The sequence below is a fragment of the Microtus ochrogaster genome, unplaced genomic scaffold, assembly GCF_000317375.1.
Source record: "Microtus ochrogaster isolate Prairie Vole_2 unplaced genomic scaffold, MicOch1.0 UNK37, whole genome shotgun sequence".
NCBI classification, from domain to species: domain Eukaryota; kingdom Metazoa; phylum Chordata; class Mammalia; order Rodentia; family Cricetidae; genus Microtus; species Microtus ochrogaster.
Window position 1 is genome coordinate 1,018,288 of NW_004949135.1, and position 16,019 is coordinate 1,034,306.

Sequence of the window (16,019 nt, forward strand, 5' to 3'; positions counted from 1 at the left end):
TTCTTCACTTCCTGTATATGTGACTATTCTGTGTTCCCTGTGGCTGCTTCTCCACTTCCTGGCTGTATGTGTGACTACTCTGTGTTCCCTGTGACTGCTCCTCCACTTCCGGTCTCTATATATGTGACTATCCTGTGTTCTCTGTGGCTGCTCCTCCACTTCTGGTCTATGTATATGTGACTATTCTGTATTCCTCTGTGTCATTTTGTAATTAGCACATGTCACTCACCTGGTCCTCAAGATTGATGCATATTGAAGATTTCTCTTTCCTTTTGGTGCTGAGCAAGATTTCACTATGTGTGTATACATTTTTCTTTATTCATCCATCCAGAGATACAGGGGTGGGGGTCTACCTGTAGTATTAACATGATGCTGCTATGAGCATCTAACATTTACAAATAGGAAGTATCTCATCTATACATTTAGCTAAGCAAACAAAAAAGGCAATTTTAAGTACTTGTGGGCATCCTATCGTCTTTTTAGTCAAGTTGACTGTGTTGGCCTAATGCTTAACATGGTCTGGACCACAGCGTTGAGGAGGAGGTGACTGCTTCATGCACAGACAGCATCAAGTCCCTGCACAGATATTAACACGCAGACCACAGCCAGGATTACGGATGGATGGATGGATGGATGGATGGATGGATGGATGGATGGATGGATGGATGGAGTCCCAAACTGTGTATGTCCTTATGAGCACCATGCAGATTGCCTCTCATCAGAAAGGAAGAGGCCACACAAAATGACTGCAAAGACCATTTAAAAAATGGCAGTACAGGAAGGGTGCTTGTTTACACACAGATGTAGGAAGTTGAAATAAGTAAACAAACAGGCAGTCAAAGTCCTTTCTTTCCAGTCCCAGAGCCCTGAGGGTCTGTGGGTGCAGGAAGTACCAGTATTTCAGTGCTTCTGTCCCAGGGCCTTGAGGGTCTGTGGGTGCAGGAAGTACCAGTATTTCAGTGCTTCTGTCCCAGGGCCCTGAGGGTCTGTGGGTGCGGGGACTCCGTAGTCTGGGGAGCTTGTTGACTGAGAAGATGACTTTTGGGTGAAGGAGGCGTGGCGTTCATGCTTGGGGTGAGGCTGGAGAAGTGCTGTAGGGCAGGCGGACAGGTGGTAGTCACTAGAGTTCATTGTGGTGCAAGTTGAAATCTAATTTTCTCTGCTGTCTTCCTGTGCCGGCTGACTTGGGTGTCAGGCGAGGTAGGGAAGGTGTGCTTCCCATCTTAGTTTCCCCAGTAGCCATAAAGGAACGAATCAGAGGAAGGGGTGGGGTGTCCCTTGCCTACAGCCATTTGCCGGCTTGGTTTTATGTTGGCTGCTGAGCTGTGGCATGTGTCCGGGTACCAGCTTCCCAGTGGCACTCCTCTGTAGTTCTGGGGCCTCTGCTGTTATCCCTGGCTAGCCATTGCATCCTCCTGCCATGCTTCTGTTTCCTCCTGGGGTATTTTTGTAAGGTGCACACCTTTCAGCAGGGATCTGTCAGGACGACTGAGACAACAGCTTTCCCGTGGCCCCATCCCACATCTGTGGATCACCTGGTCCCTGGTCCCTCAGGCTGTGATCACCTCTGCTTGCTCACCTGCCTCCCAGGGACCACAGGCCACCACTGTTCACAGTCCGTCCTGTGCAGTCACACTGCTGTGCCTGCCTGGGCCCTTCCTGGGCTCCCGGGTGATAACACAAGAAGTCAGCTGCCCTTTGACTGGATGGGAAGATGCCGGCTCTTTGGTGTACGTGATGAAGTGAAGTTGAAGGGCACAGTAGAGGAGAGAGACTGTTGTGTCTTCGGTTAGCTCAGACCTACCCTGCCATGAACACTTCAGATTGAGACAACCAAAACCCAAACAAACAAAAATCCCCATGTCCTGAGGCAGTATTCCCAGCAGGGGGTGCTGCAGAACAAAGATTGTGGAAAAGCATAAAGCTAGAAGCATGCAGACAGCTGAGTCCCACACTGGGGTCCTAACTCTGTCACACCTTATTCCTGAAAGATTTTTTTTTTTTTGGCAATCCTGAATCTTAATATTTATCACATATAGCCATAAGCTGTACATTGATAATACATTGACTTGTAATCCTTTATAATTAAAAAATACACACTTGTATACACAATTATACATGCTACACATATATTCACATGGGAAATTCACACGCACACACAAAATGGGCATGTAGCCTGCCCTGGAGTGTGGTTGCCATTCTCATTGTAGTCATCTGAATGATAATGCCCCCCACCAAGGCTTATGTGTTTTAGTTCTTGGCCTCCACTTGGTGGAACTGTTTGGGAAGGATTAGGAGGTATGGCCTTGTTAGAGGTGGTGTGTCACTGGGGGTGACCACAGCCGCTCTCTGTCATGTGGATCTAATGTATGCTCTCAGCTTCAGCTCCAGTGCCATGCCTGCCCACCTGCTTGTTGTCATTCTCCCTCCCATGGTGGGCATGGACTCACCCTCTGAAACTGTAAGCCTCCAATTAAGTGCTTTGTTTTATAACTTGCCTTGGCCGTGCTGTGTCTTCACAGCAACAGAAAAGTATCCAAGACATCCATCCTAGTGACACTCCAATAGAGAGAGTTGGTTTAATCTTTCCCAGCAGGTATCAAAGGCAAATAGCTTTCTGGTAGAACTCTTGTAACATGAGGGGGCCAGGCCTGCTTGTTCGGGTTTCTGTCCCACCCGGTACCCCACAACTGTTTAGCCCCAAAGCAAATCACACATAGATCTCTATAAGTTATAAAGCTGATTGGCCCATTAGCTCTAGCCTCTCACTGGCTGACTCTCACATCTTGATTAACTCATTTTTCTGATCTATGTTAGCCATGTGGCTCAGTACCTTTTTTCAGTGGTTGCAGATCACATCCTGCTGCTTTGGTAGTCTGGGCAGTAGAGGGAGGAATCAACTTCCTTCTTCTCAGAATTCTCCTGTTCTCATTACATCATTTATACTTCCTGTCTGGTTTTCCTGCCTATACTTCCTGCCTGGCCAATCAGCGTTTATTTAAAACATGATTGACAGAATACAGACAATTCTCCTGCACCAGACTTTAGTCCACTTCCCCTTCTTCATGCTTGATTGCCTCTGGCTGAGTTTGTGCAGCTTCTGTGTACTGTCCCAGTCTATATAAACTCATATGTGCATCAGCCTGCAGTATTGTCCATCACCCCAGGCTCCTATAATCTTCCTGACTTTTTATGGGTAGGTAGATGTTGATGGGTAGGAAGAGGTGGGGGAAGGACTTGGGAAGAGGTGGGAGGGGAAAAGATATGATCAAAATGTACTGAATGAAAAAAATTTGAATAAATATAATCAATTTTTAATAATTCTGACAATTTTATGCATGCATGTAATATATTTTGATCATATCTACACGCTACTTACACCCACATCTTCCCCACTTGTTCCACCCCTCCCAACTGTGTGCCTTCTTGCTTTTTTTTTCTTTTTAATAACTCACCGATTTAGATTTGTGCTGTCCATACATTCATGGATGTGGCACCCACAGTCCACCAGAGTGTGGTCAGACCACTAGGGGATACACCCTGCGCAACACTAGGGGATACACCCTGCGCAAAAAGTGACTTTCCCTCCCTTGGAAGCTATCAGTTGTCAGTAGCTCCTCTGGTAGGGATGACGACTTGACTCTGTGAAGGTTCTGTGCTGTTGCCATGAGTCAATGGGTGCTTCAGTCCTGCCCAGACCAGAAGACACTGTCTGGCTCCTACTGTCTTGCCGCCTCTCTTCTGCAGTGGTCCCTGAGCCTTAGGGAGGGTGTGGTTCCATTTGTGTCTGGGCACTCCACTGAACTTGCACTTTGGACTTTGACCATTGACTTTTTGGATTAACCATCATCCACCACACAGAAAACAACCCAGCCCCTCTCCAATGAGCTCTGAGAGCTGCTTTAATCTGTGGCTATAGAGATTCAGAGGGCAGTTTGACTGTGTCCATTTGCAGTTGTAGGTTCTGCTGTGGGCCCTATGACTTCCCCAACCATTGGTTCTTCAGAGTGTCGGGCGTGCATTTCCTCCTGAGGAATGAACCTTAAATTCAGTCAGTAAGGGAGGAAGGAAAGCAAACGGTAGATTCTTGAATAACCAAGCTTGTCAATCAGGAAAGAAAAAAAACGATGGATTAAAGCGTAAGTGGCTCTACCTTGTCAAGAGCTGCAGTATTTTATTTTAAATAGGTTTTGTTTGTCCGCCCCCATGCCACCATTCTAACTTACCAGGCAGCATTTCAAATGGTGTTTGGATAGACTCAGGCTCTCCTGAAGTGTAGTAGTGTACTATCTGGGGAACACTGGCTAGCCTGCCATATGGCTGCCTGTCAGAAATGCGTAGGAATGTGTAGGTTGGTCGTGCACACTTGCATGCGTGGCTGCTTATCCGCCCAACACTGGCTCTTATGCCATCCATGAATGCTATCTGAGAGCTCATCATTTGCATGTAGTTTGGCATTTAAACGTTTTCCTTAATTAGGGGTTGGAAACATGCTCAATATCAAAGTGATGTTGTTATGATTCAAAGCTGATATAAAAGGAATCCAATAAAGTTGGTAGAGATTGCTGCTCTGAGAGGAACATAATTAACTCTGAAAGCTGTTAAAAATCCATTTCCTCTCTTCTGTGTTTTCCAGTTTCAGGTGTCAGTGCTTTCCCTACGCCTTTTACACACACAGTTCTTTGACATACAGAACAAATTACCGTCCTTATCTTAGAGAAATGCCCGTAGACACGAGTGAAAATAAACTTATTCATCCTCTTTTCTAAGTAGATAAAATTGAGATTTTATGTCCTGTTTGGGCTGGGTGACTTGAGTCCAGAAACTCCAGGAGCTTGAATCCTTCTCTAATTAACGTATGATGAATTGTTGTGTTTGCAAAAGTGGGGTGTTTGTCCTGTCGTGCGATGTTAATGTAGATATTTTTGTAGATGAACGATCAGGAGTTTAAAATAATAATCGTTTTTCTGTTAATTTTTCCTTTACTCTGAGACGCAGTTAGAAAGGCTTGCTCATTGAGGTCTTTTGGGAAAACCCAGCTACCCTGACCTTGATCATGTTTAGACTGATAATAGCTAAATTCTTCAGCTTTCGATTTTTCTTTGTGCTAGGAGTGAAAGTCATATGGATTAATTTTTAAAAACACACCAGTGCCCTATTCTCCCTGCGGAGGTGGACACTGAGAACGAGTGCATTGTATACAGCCTGAGTGTGCACTAGATAGCTCCCTGGTAGTGGTCCCTGAGTGTGCACTAGATAAATCCCTGGTGGTGGTCCCTGATGCTTAGGATAAGCAGTTGTAAGGATGGACAGTTTGAACCAACTGACTCCTCCCTAGGAATCGTGGACATCTTTCCCCAAAGCATTCTGGGATCTGTTTTTCACAGTTTCCTCCATTAGTTGCTCCTCTCTGGCTATCATACTTCATACTTCAGGTTATTCATGTTCAATGATGTGGCTCATCCTTTGTCTGTCTGTCTTGTCTGTCTGTCTGTCTATCTGTCCGTCTGTCTCAAGCATCTTATCATAAGCTCTCAAAAGCCCTGTCCTTATTTTCTGTGTATTCTAGAATTGAGTTCCATGGCAGCCCCTGGATAGCCCCTGAATAATATTGTTTGAGTAGACACATCCTCAGCCCCAGCTGCCCTGAGTAGCTGTCCATATTTGGTGGTTTGTCTTTGGGAGAGGAAAATAGAAAGCTAGCTAAAACCTGGATGATCCTAAAATCAGCCACCATTGGTCACATTGGAGCCCGGTCTACCCTCATCCACTTTGGGCAAAGGAATAGACTTTATTATCAAAAAGGTTTGCTTGTGAATCTCACTGTGGTCACACCAGGATCCCCATTTTGTTGGTGGTTTATCCAGGTAACTATAACCAAAGCAAGCCGAATCTTTCCCCTTGTTGGGGACTGCAGTGCTAATCTCGTGCAGGGCAGTGCACAACTGAGAAAGCCCAGACAAGAGAAAGGTGCCAGGAAGCAGGGTGTGTCCTAAGCTTGAAGGAGCAAGGCAGGTGACTATTTAGGCTCTGCGTTTGTTTCTCAAATATTCTGGTTGAGGATAATGAAAACCTTTTACCCATAAATCACTAGATGTTGTTTAGCTCATCTGTAGAACTCCATATTTTTTGTACAGCTAGACATTTCCCTCTGTCTAGGTATTTTCATATACAGATACCAGCAGGTTATTATTATTATTATTTCTTATTTTCTAGTTGTATTAAGTCAGCACTCTAAATGTAAGCCAGATGACGTCACAGAACTAGGCTGTCAGCATGCCAGCATATTAAACTTTATAGTAGTAAGAATGGTGAATTCCAGCTTTGATCCCTACCAACAGTGTCAGAAAAGAAAGTAGATCTAATATCAGCAGACAACTCTGTCTCATTTATAGTGATATTCTTGGGGGTTTGCTTGTGTTAATGTTTTATCAAGAAAAAAAAATGACGATGACTTTGAGGGAATTTTGCTAAAAATGTTATAAAATAAAATGTTGTAATAGGAACGGCGGGGACTTATCCCTACAATAAAAGGTGTGAAACCAAAACGTTGGGAATTCCATATCTCATAATTGGTGAGATTAATGTTACCATCTGTCTTTTGCTCAGTGTTTTTAGTCGGGCTGCTTGCAGAAAGCAGGGTTACTATAGCCACTATCTTATTGCTGAAAACAGGGATGCTTTGTAGCAGGGGCCCTTGGTCGTCTCAGGGAGCCATAGGCTGGTTCTCTTGCACTTGTTTTCCTTTTTTCTGGATTTTTAAGAAAGTTAGATTATGCATTAGAGTCAGAAAGACCTTCATGTTAGAGTGTTTGTCTTCCCAGTGATCTCTCAAAATAAATCATCTTTAAAGTAGTCTTAAAATAGTCTAAGAGGCTAAGCGTCTGTTGTTACTGGTTAATTTTTAGTGGAGAAAGGTATTGTTTCTAATCTGCACATTCTGAGGAAAACAGAAAATAGGTGATTTTAAGGTTGCCGGCTTGAACGTTGAAAATGTAAAGGTGTTTCCAGTTAAGCAAATTTTTGTGGCTCTGAAGATCTCGGAATTGTGATGATTCAGGAGGAAGGTGCCCGGGGACTCCTGCCACAGACTAAATAGGAAGCACTGTGACTAGTAGTCTGTCAGTGCTGAGGGGAGTCCTTGGGATGCTTGGGATGGGCTCGCAGCAGCTGCTGCCCAGGTCTGGCCTCTTGCAGGAATGCCGCTGTTGTCTCAGTTGACTAAGGCCCTCCAGCCGAAGTGGACATGGTTTGTGATTGAGGTGCCATGACTTAAGGAGCAGGCTGTACAGGTTCTGTCTGCGTTCAAAGGACAGGGGAACAAAGATGTGAGCAAGTGTTAAGGAGGCTGCTTTGGGTGATAGTTAATAGAATTATAATTGTGGATTTCTGATGCTCTTAAAATAGGACAGTCTAAAACTGTGGGACTAAAAATCTGAACGTTAGCTTTCTTATTTAAAAGCTGAGGGGAAGTAAAATGTGTGACTTTCAAATCATTCTGAATGAAAAAGAAAAGTTCACAAAGAAGTTGATTGTGAGTTGTCATAGTGTACATCTGTGCGGTCCTAGTACTTGGTAAGTGGAGGCACTCATTGTCACAGTGTACATGTGTGTGGTTTTAGCACTCAGTGACTGGGGACAGGCGTTGTCATAGTGTACATGTGTGTGGTTGTAGCACTTCTTAAGAGGAGATAGGAGGATCAGGAAGGAATTGAAGGTCACCTGTGGATGCATAGTGAGTTCAAGGCCAGCCTGAGCTTCATGAGGTACTGTATCAAAAGATATATATTTTTACTAGAGGGTTGGGGTTGTAGCTAACTAGTGGCACCTATGCTTAGTGTGGATGAAGGCCCCAGAGCCAATCCCCAAAACAGGAACAAAGAAAAAGGAAGAAGCAGGATGAATAGAACACTTGAAAGAATTGATAACCATGGTTTGTAAAACTTCAGAGTCTCAGATTGGATATTGAAAACCAAATTATGTCTTATTCATTTTCAGTAGGTGCCCTGGACATTGGGGTGTTCGTCACTGGCCGCACCAGTGTGTATGGTTCTAGCCTCGGCTCCTGCCCTGCATGGCTGGAGAACACAATGGGAGAGATCAAACAGCAGTTCACAGAACTTGGTTGGCAGAAAGTTGGGACTGATGTGTGTGGGTCATTCTTACTGTCACCCCAGCCTTCTGCCCCATGGTGTTTTAGGGACCGCAGCACAGGGATGAAGAAAAGAGCCAAAGAGACTGTAGCTACTAGAGTCCGTGGAGTCAGGTGCTGAGGTAGGGACGTCCCAGGAAGGGTCATGGGGTCACTTGAGGGTCCCCCGTGGATTCAGCTGTTTATCAGGAGCTGTGTGCACTGAATGGTGCTCCCTGATTCAGGCTCAGCACAACACCCAGGAACTGTAAACTGATACCTGCTAAAGGCTTGACAGGCTGGTGACCATGTTCTGACACAATTAACAAAGCCTGAGCACCCAGGGGTGTGGTGCGCCCTAGAGGGGCCGCGCTTTCCCAGTCAGGCTGCAACCCTAGCCAGCGAGGCTGGAAAGCAAGCCTGGATGGAGCCAGCTGGCTTGCCAGGAAATTAATTGACTGAAAACATTTTATAGTCAGATTAGAAAGAAGAAAAAACTCCAGTGTTCCACATGCCCGGAATCTAATTCAGAAGTCAATACACATTTAATGAAGCAGAATAATGTGACCTCAAGCCAGAAAAAGCCTTAATCATAGGAACAGATTCAGAAATGGCAAAGGAGTTAGCAAATATTTTTTTTTTTAAAAAATTATTGCATTAGTTTACAGAGGCTCTTAGAAAATGTTAAACAGGACCGAGTGAAACACAATGTCTATTTGAAATGCCAGGATAGAGACAAGGGTGTTCTTAAAATGTAAAGGAGGTGGAAAAAGAAAAAAAAAATGTCACATTTGATAAAATATACAAACCTGCAGATCCAAGAAGTGCAGTGAATTCAAGTACACCATTACAGCCAAGACTGTTGTAATTGACTTGCAAATGCATGGAAGTAACAAGAAAGTAGTAAAAGCCTCCAGATAATAAAACACTCATTACATGTAGATTAATAAAAAGGAACAGCCAGGCAGTGATGGTGCTTGCCTTTAATCCCAGCACTAGGGAGGCAGAGGCAGGTGGATCTCTGTGAGTTCAAGGCCAGCCCGGTCTACAAGAACTAGTTCCAGGACAGCTAGGACGGTTTCACAGAGAAACCCTGTCGGGGGAAAAACCAAACAAACAAAAAAAAAAAGTGACATAAAATAACAGTTCTAAACTAAAGCAGTAACTGCCGTGACTGCCCATGCCAAGACACCTCCCTGTGGGGCCTGCCCTGGTGCTCTTTTCTGGCCTTCGGGCATACACACAGAAAGAATATTGTATCCATAATAAATAAATAAATATTTTTTAAAAATTGGATAAAAATCGCCATATTCTGTTCTCCTAATGGTACTTCTACTTTTAAATACCTATCTTCTTTCTTTTTAAAAGCAACTTTATTCTCAGGTCCTGAGTTTGGAGTGAAGACACGTTCACTTTTTTCCTAAGTGTTTGTTAGAATTGCATGTGAAGTGTCCTCCATGGCCTCTTGAACGTTTGGTCCCCAGCTGCTGGGGCTGTTTGGAGAGGTTGTAGGTCATCGAAGGGTGTGGCCTAGCTGGAGGAAGTGTGTCATTGCGGGGTGGGCCTTGAGGTTTGTAGTCCATCCTGGCTTCCCGTCTATGTCTGTCACAACAAGCTTCTGCTGCATGCCGTCCCCGTCATGGCAGACTGTAACCCCTTAAGCCGTAAACTCAGATTAGTTCTTTCTACCCCGAGGAGCTTCATGTCAGCTGTTTGGTCATAGTGATAGGAACGGTAACACCCACTTGCACAGGCCGCTAAACAAGTCCACATTACTCAGCCCCCGCACTGTTGTCTCTCTGTAGCTCTCGGATGATGGTCGCTACGTCTTGTTATCCATCTGGGAGGGATGTGATCCGGTCAACCGACTGTGGTACTGTGACCTCCAGCAGGAATCCAACGGTATCACTGGTAAGTTATTGAAGATCGATGTACTTCCCCTAGGATGCCCCATTAGAAGGGTGGTATGTCAGTCCCGCAGTTGACTCTGAGCCAGCCTACCATGGCATCTCAGGTCATGCAAATATTTGTGCGTTTGCATGTAATAAGGGCAAGTGAGGTGGAGCTGGCTATCTGAATTTCCCATGCAGATGGGGGTTAAGCGTGTCTTCTGCACCTGCTGGTGATGAAGTCCTGTGTGGTGAGGGGACACTGGCGCCTTGACCTGTAGCAGTTTATAGTCATAGAGTTCTTAGGATGCAAACTGTCCTAGGCATGTGGCTAATACAAAGGTGGGTATTTACACCATGGCCCTCCCGAGCTGTGTACACAGTGACAGCCCACTTTTGCTTTCTGAAGCCTCGTGTGTCACCATAGTGAGCGCAGAACCAGCCTATTAAAAATTGAGAGCAGCCACCGGGCAGATGGCACCAACCTTTAAGCCCAGCACCCGGGAGGCAGAGACAGATGAATCTGTGTGCGTCTATGGCCAGCGTGGACTGATGCTGATTTGATTTGAAAGGTGATCTGCTATACTAAGATCAGGCATTTAAGCCATCGGCTCCATAATTTACGATGTTGAAGTTTGACCAGCCCTGAAAAGTTCTCACGTAAGCTGACTACTAGATCCAGGTGCCTAAGAAATTAGTGTAAAATACGGATTATTTCAGAGAGGCTTCACACGGGATTCCAAAAATAAACCATTCTAAATACAATTCTGAATAATTTATGTGTCTCGCTGATAGTGTTCAACATTCCGATACAAAGATAATTCCTTCTGATTGGGTATTACATCATTTAACCTGCTGAGCAAAGGTCAGCCGTGCAGCAGGAGAGTCAGTAATTTATTACATCAGTAATAAATGCATACATAGTAAAGCTATTTATTTTATTTTAAAAGGCAGAGACACCTACAGCCTCAACTACAGCCAGCACATCGGTGTTCCCATTCTCTGTAAGGAGCAAGCCGCTAGCCACAATTCTTCACTGGGTCTCTGTAGAACTGAGCAACCTCTGGAGATTGTACCCAAATGAAACTCTGCCTCTCTTTGCCCACACCCTGTGTTTCTCAGGTGGTAGAAGGATTTGGGCTTCCCCTGGTTTCTTAAAAGTCCCAGGAAGAGGGCTCCTTCTCAAGAGACAGGTGTTTTGCATCTTCTGTTTATAACTTTATCTTGTCTTTACATCATTAGGTAGGCTTGTGCTGTTAAGGATACAGGGTAACAAATTAAAAAGCACAAATTGCTCAGCTTCCAATAGGTAAGGAAGCTCCGCCTACTTGTTTGTACACCGAGCTGCAATCGCTAGGTCCATGTTAATACCAGATAGCAGTGTTGTGTTTGTGAGGTAGGTGGCCCGTGCAGGTGTGTAGGAGAGAAGCCATGAATAGGAAGGGGACTGCTGCCTGCAGGGGTTGGCTTTTGTGGTCCTGGGAATCAGTATTGCCAGCTGTCAGGACGGTCCGACAGGCTGATGCCCCTGCCCCCAAGTGGAGTCTCTTCTCTGGGGAAGCCTCGTGGTCAACCTTTGACTTTTCGGTTGCTGAGCAAGGCCCTTGCTTTGTCAAGAACAATATCCTGTGCTTTCTTTTACCTCTGCAAACACCCTGGCAGGAACACCTAAGGTAGTGTGTTGGGTTAACTAGAGACGCAGAGCAGTAGAGCAGATGGCTTCTGTGGCACTGACCTGAGTTCAGTTTCCATACGGTTGCTGAGCTGGACAGTTCAGAGGTCACTGAAGGCAGGTCATTGTTCCCTCCTCCTCAGAAGCTCGCTGACTTCTGAGTGACTGGCTGGGTGGGTGGAGCCAAGCTGTGAGCTGCTTAAGAATGAGCTTTCTGCAGTGACAGCTGTAGGATCTTGAGAAGTACAGGGCCTGCCATCTCTTTTATTTAGTAAATTTTTCTATTCATGTACGTGTGTGTGTGTGTGTGTGTGTGTGTGTGTGTGTGTGTAGGGGTGTTTTGCCTGCATGTTTGTCTGTTCCAGTAGAGGATGTTGATCCCCAGAACTGCAGTTATGAACAGTTGTGAACCACCGTGTGGTTGCTGGGAGTCCAACTGGAGTTCTTTCATAAAATATTAATGCTCTTTTCTGCTGAGCCACCTCTCCAGCCTCAACTTTCATAGTCACTGCTTTACTGGCCTTACGTTTGTGGATAGCAGAATCCCCACAGTGATTGGGTTGACCTACTGAGCTGCTCAGTTTCATACATAGACTCAAGAGTCAGTTGCAAGGAGCAGGGGTAGCGGCATCTTGTTTGTTATTTTCATAGTAATCACTGGTTCACTGCAGATCAGTCACATAGCTACAGTTATTTAAAGAAACCGTAGAGTTGTTCTTTGATGTTCCTGTGACTTGGATTCCAGGACTCACTCCTGGCGGACACCAGAATCCACCTCCGACAACTGTCTGTGTTTCATATCATCTCTAGATTACTGATAAGAGCTAAGGCAGTATGAATGCGATATAAAGTCGCTGTTCTGGATCGTCTAGGGGTAGTGGCCCGGTCTAATGTTCAGTAGAGATGCAGTTTTTCTTTGGTATCTGTTCAGTTTGTCTGGTTGGATCAGGGACTGTGACTCGCACAGCAGCTAAGTGCTGTACTGTGTGTGCTTGGCTACTGAAGGGTTTAAATCAATGCCTCTCTACAAAGGAGACGGCAGATGGGAATGGTGATTGTGAAGGTGTTTACATGGTTCACTGTAAATACAGCTGAGTATCTTGATTGGAAGATTGTTTTTCCCTTTCAAGATATCCATGTCTGCAAATGGAAAAAAATATACCTGTTTTACAGGGAATTAATTATAAGCAATAGTGAACATGCAGAGAAAAGAGTGACTAGGGTTTGGGTTCCTGGCATATAGAAGGCTCCATCCTTCCCTCTTGCTTTTCCTTGACAGAAGTGGGTTTTTGGAATCACAGTACTTTTGTTTTAGATAACAGCATAGTAGGTTAAGGGCATATTTAGAGGGGTTTTGTTGTTGTTGTTTTGTTTTGAACTCCTAATAATCAACTTACTCTAAATACAAGTTTCGGTAATTTGTTTACTGCCCCACTGATTCATAATCAGAAGAGTTCTCCGTGTGTGCCTCTGTGGACGACTGGGGGGAAGGAACTCAGGGTTTGTGTCTGATTGGTAAGAATGAATACCTCACTCTCTCACTCTGCTTCTTATCTTGCTCCTTAGCTACTTTAGTCATGCTATTTAAAAGGAAGGAGAGCCATTGGATTTAAATGTACCTACCATTTACCTCAAATGTGTCTGAATTAGTCAAGAAAATATGGTAACTAAAAATTACATGGAACTTTTTTTTAAAAAAAAATCTCTGCATTACCTTAGTAAAACTTGAGTATTCCTTTTGATAAGTCTGAACCTCAAGGACAGAAAAATAAATTAAATATTAAGACACTACAAAGTTGCCTACCTTAAGAAGTGAAAAGTTCACTTCAGTGAGCTGCATGAACCTAGACCTCGTTGTCTTTCACCCTCTGATTGTGTATGTGTGTGCACACGCACGAGCGAGAGCTCACACATGCGTACGTATGAACAGCGCTTGATGGTCTCCTGATAGCTGCACCAGCTTGTGGCAAATAACTAGTTAAGGTCTCTTAAGAGACCCATGTCCAGGTACCCTTCCTGATAAGCCTTCCTTCTTCTGTACTAATAATAAAATCCATATTTATGCTATGTTTTTTTCTTAAACTTTTGAACCCTTTATATTAGATATGTCATGAAAATTGTGCATTAATTCATATAACCCAGTGGCTTAGGGAACTCATCATTTTTAAATTATTGATTATAAATATAGACTTTTCTTAGGAAAATGGCTGTATGCCTCAGCAGAGGAAAATTAGATTTTAAGAGATGACTTAAAGTCATTCTGTTCAGAGTCATCATGTTCCATTTTCATCACTTGAAGAATGCTGGGGTGATTGGGGTACTAAATGCTGCATTTGTAATGTTTCCGGGGAGCAGGTTCAGAGCTACACATGCAGATCCTTGCTCTAGTCTTCTCAGCCCCTCTCCCGTGAGTAGCACTTTCTCTCCCCAAGGGGCTTGCAAGCTGGATGTGCTTCACAGCAGCCTTTAAAAACACAGATGTATACGAAGGAAGAGGAACGGAAGAAAGATAAATAACACTAAGCGTATTTTTAAAAGCTATAGAAGCCCTGTTATTTTATGTTATTCAAAGTTACTTTGTGTGTGTAGCTTAAACGAAATTATACTATGGGGTGATAATGCCACACTGCAAGAGCCATAGACCTAGTGAAAAATCCTAGTAACAGTCATAAAAAACCTTCTTTGAAGTGGCTGGTTGGGGAAGTCCAAGAGTTTTCCCCAAAATATAGCTGCTCTTGCCCTTGGTGGCCTCCCAGAACTTGAAGGTCAGTACCTGTGGGAGTAGCACTTGAAGAAACGGAGTTGGAACTGAGCCTCAGGGCTAGCTCTCATGGCTAGGAGGCGCTCTGCAGGCTGCCAAGGAAGAGGGCAGTGAATAGTCCTGCCCAGCTGTGAGACCCTTGAGTCACAAGAGTGACTGGGCCATTCAGTAGGAGGGAATTCCTGCCTCTTACTGTTAACTTAGCCAATTACAAATGGCTGCTGAAGTCGTGGTCACTTTGTCAAACCAGTGTAATTTCTAGCTACGTTTTAAATACTTACCCTGTATTCAGAGATTAGTGTAGCCCTCACATCTCATTAAAGAAGCTTATTTTTGCAGCAGACAGACGAGTACAGAAAACCACAACTAATCAAAATGCAGAGAACTGCTAACTGTTGGGTGCCTAGCTCCATTTGCTGTCTCTGCGTCACACCCCGTACACCTGAGGCTTGGGGAATATCATCACAGCGGAGAGGGTGGAAAAGCTGCACGAGCCAGAGGACAGGATGCTTGCCAAGATTGTGTCTGTGTATGATAGAGAAGGCGCGCCCAAGGAGTCTCAGCACTGTGGTCTCTTAAAAAATACCTACACTCGACAGTAGTTGACATGTCAGTGTAGATGGAAGGACTCTTAGGACCCCCAGATGATTGGTGAAAGAGGGGGCCAGTCTTCCATTGGATGAGCCCCTGTATGGTTACACAGTACCAAATGTAAGTATTGAGAAGATATCCATGCAAGGACACTAAAGACACTGAGCAGGTCATATTTATATGTGTGCGCATAACAATAGTAATTATAGAAACAGAGTCCACAAATGGTGGGGCACTGTAAGAGTTGGCGCAAGGAGGGGGCGGGATGTAATGCAACAGACAAAGTTAAGCAAATAAACATGCAGCTTCAGGCCAGGATAAAGAAGTCCTTTACACCGGAAGGTGGGGGTGGGGGGGCTGGAGACTTCTCCCCACTCAGCCTCAGCATCTGACATCACCTTGATTCTATTATCTATGGGACGTGCCAATCCTGTATAGTTTTTGTATAATATAAAAGCATCTTAACTCTGTTATTAGAGACGGCCACAATTTCCCCATGAGATGTAGTTAATATCATTAGTCATTTTTAAAGAAAGAAATGAAAGTGTGTGTTTGCTCTAAGAAAACCATAAGAGGATTTTTTTTAAGTTAATCTCCATCCAGTAGACAAATCAGTCCCCAGCGAGAAGCAGGCTTAACAAAAAAGGCCACATTAACTTTATGGTGGAGAGGTTTGGCTAATTGAATTCTGTTGGCCTCAGAGTGAATAGTGGCACTTACAGACAAAGTGAGCAAACCCTGAAAGGGTTAAGGAATTAAAGCCATGTCTCTTTTGTAAAACTAATTTTCATGTTGTGCTTTTAATTCAACAGGGTTCTCACTTGTAAGTAGCAAAAATGAAAAAGCCCCCCTGGTGTACCCAAAATACCTTTTTTTAATTCTTTCCCCCCACCCCGAAACAGGGTTTCTCTATAGCTTTGTAACGTGTCCTGGAACTAGCTCTTGTAGCCCAGATTGGCCTCAAACTCAGAGATC

General features: G+C 44.4%; 1 protein-coding gene across 1 annotated transcript in view; it reads left to right on the forward strand.

The window, feature by feature from the left end:
• Prep (prolyl endopeptidase) overlaps window positions 1-16,019 on the forward strand; it is a 104,209-nt gene that overhangs the window by 37,523 nt on the left and 50,667 nt on the right. Inside the window, exon 7 of the mRNA XM_005368622.3 lies at window positions 9,937-10,042. Coding sequence (XP_005368679.1) covers window positions 9,937-10,042 — 106 coding nt within the window. The remainder of the gene's footprint in view (window positions 1-9,936; window positions 10,043-16,019) is intronic.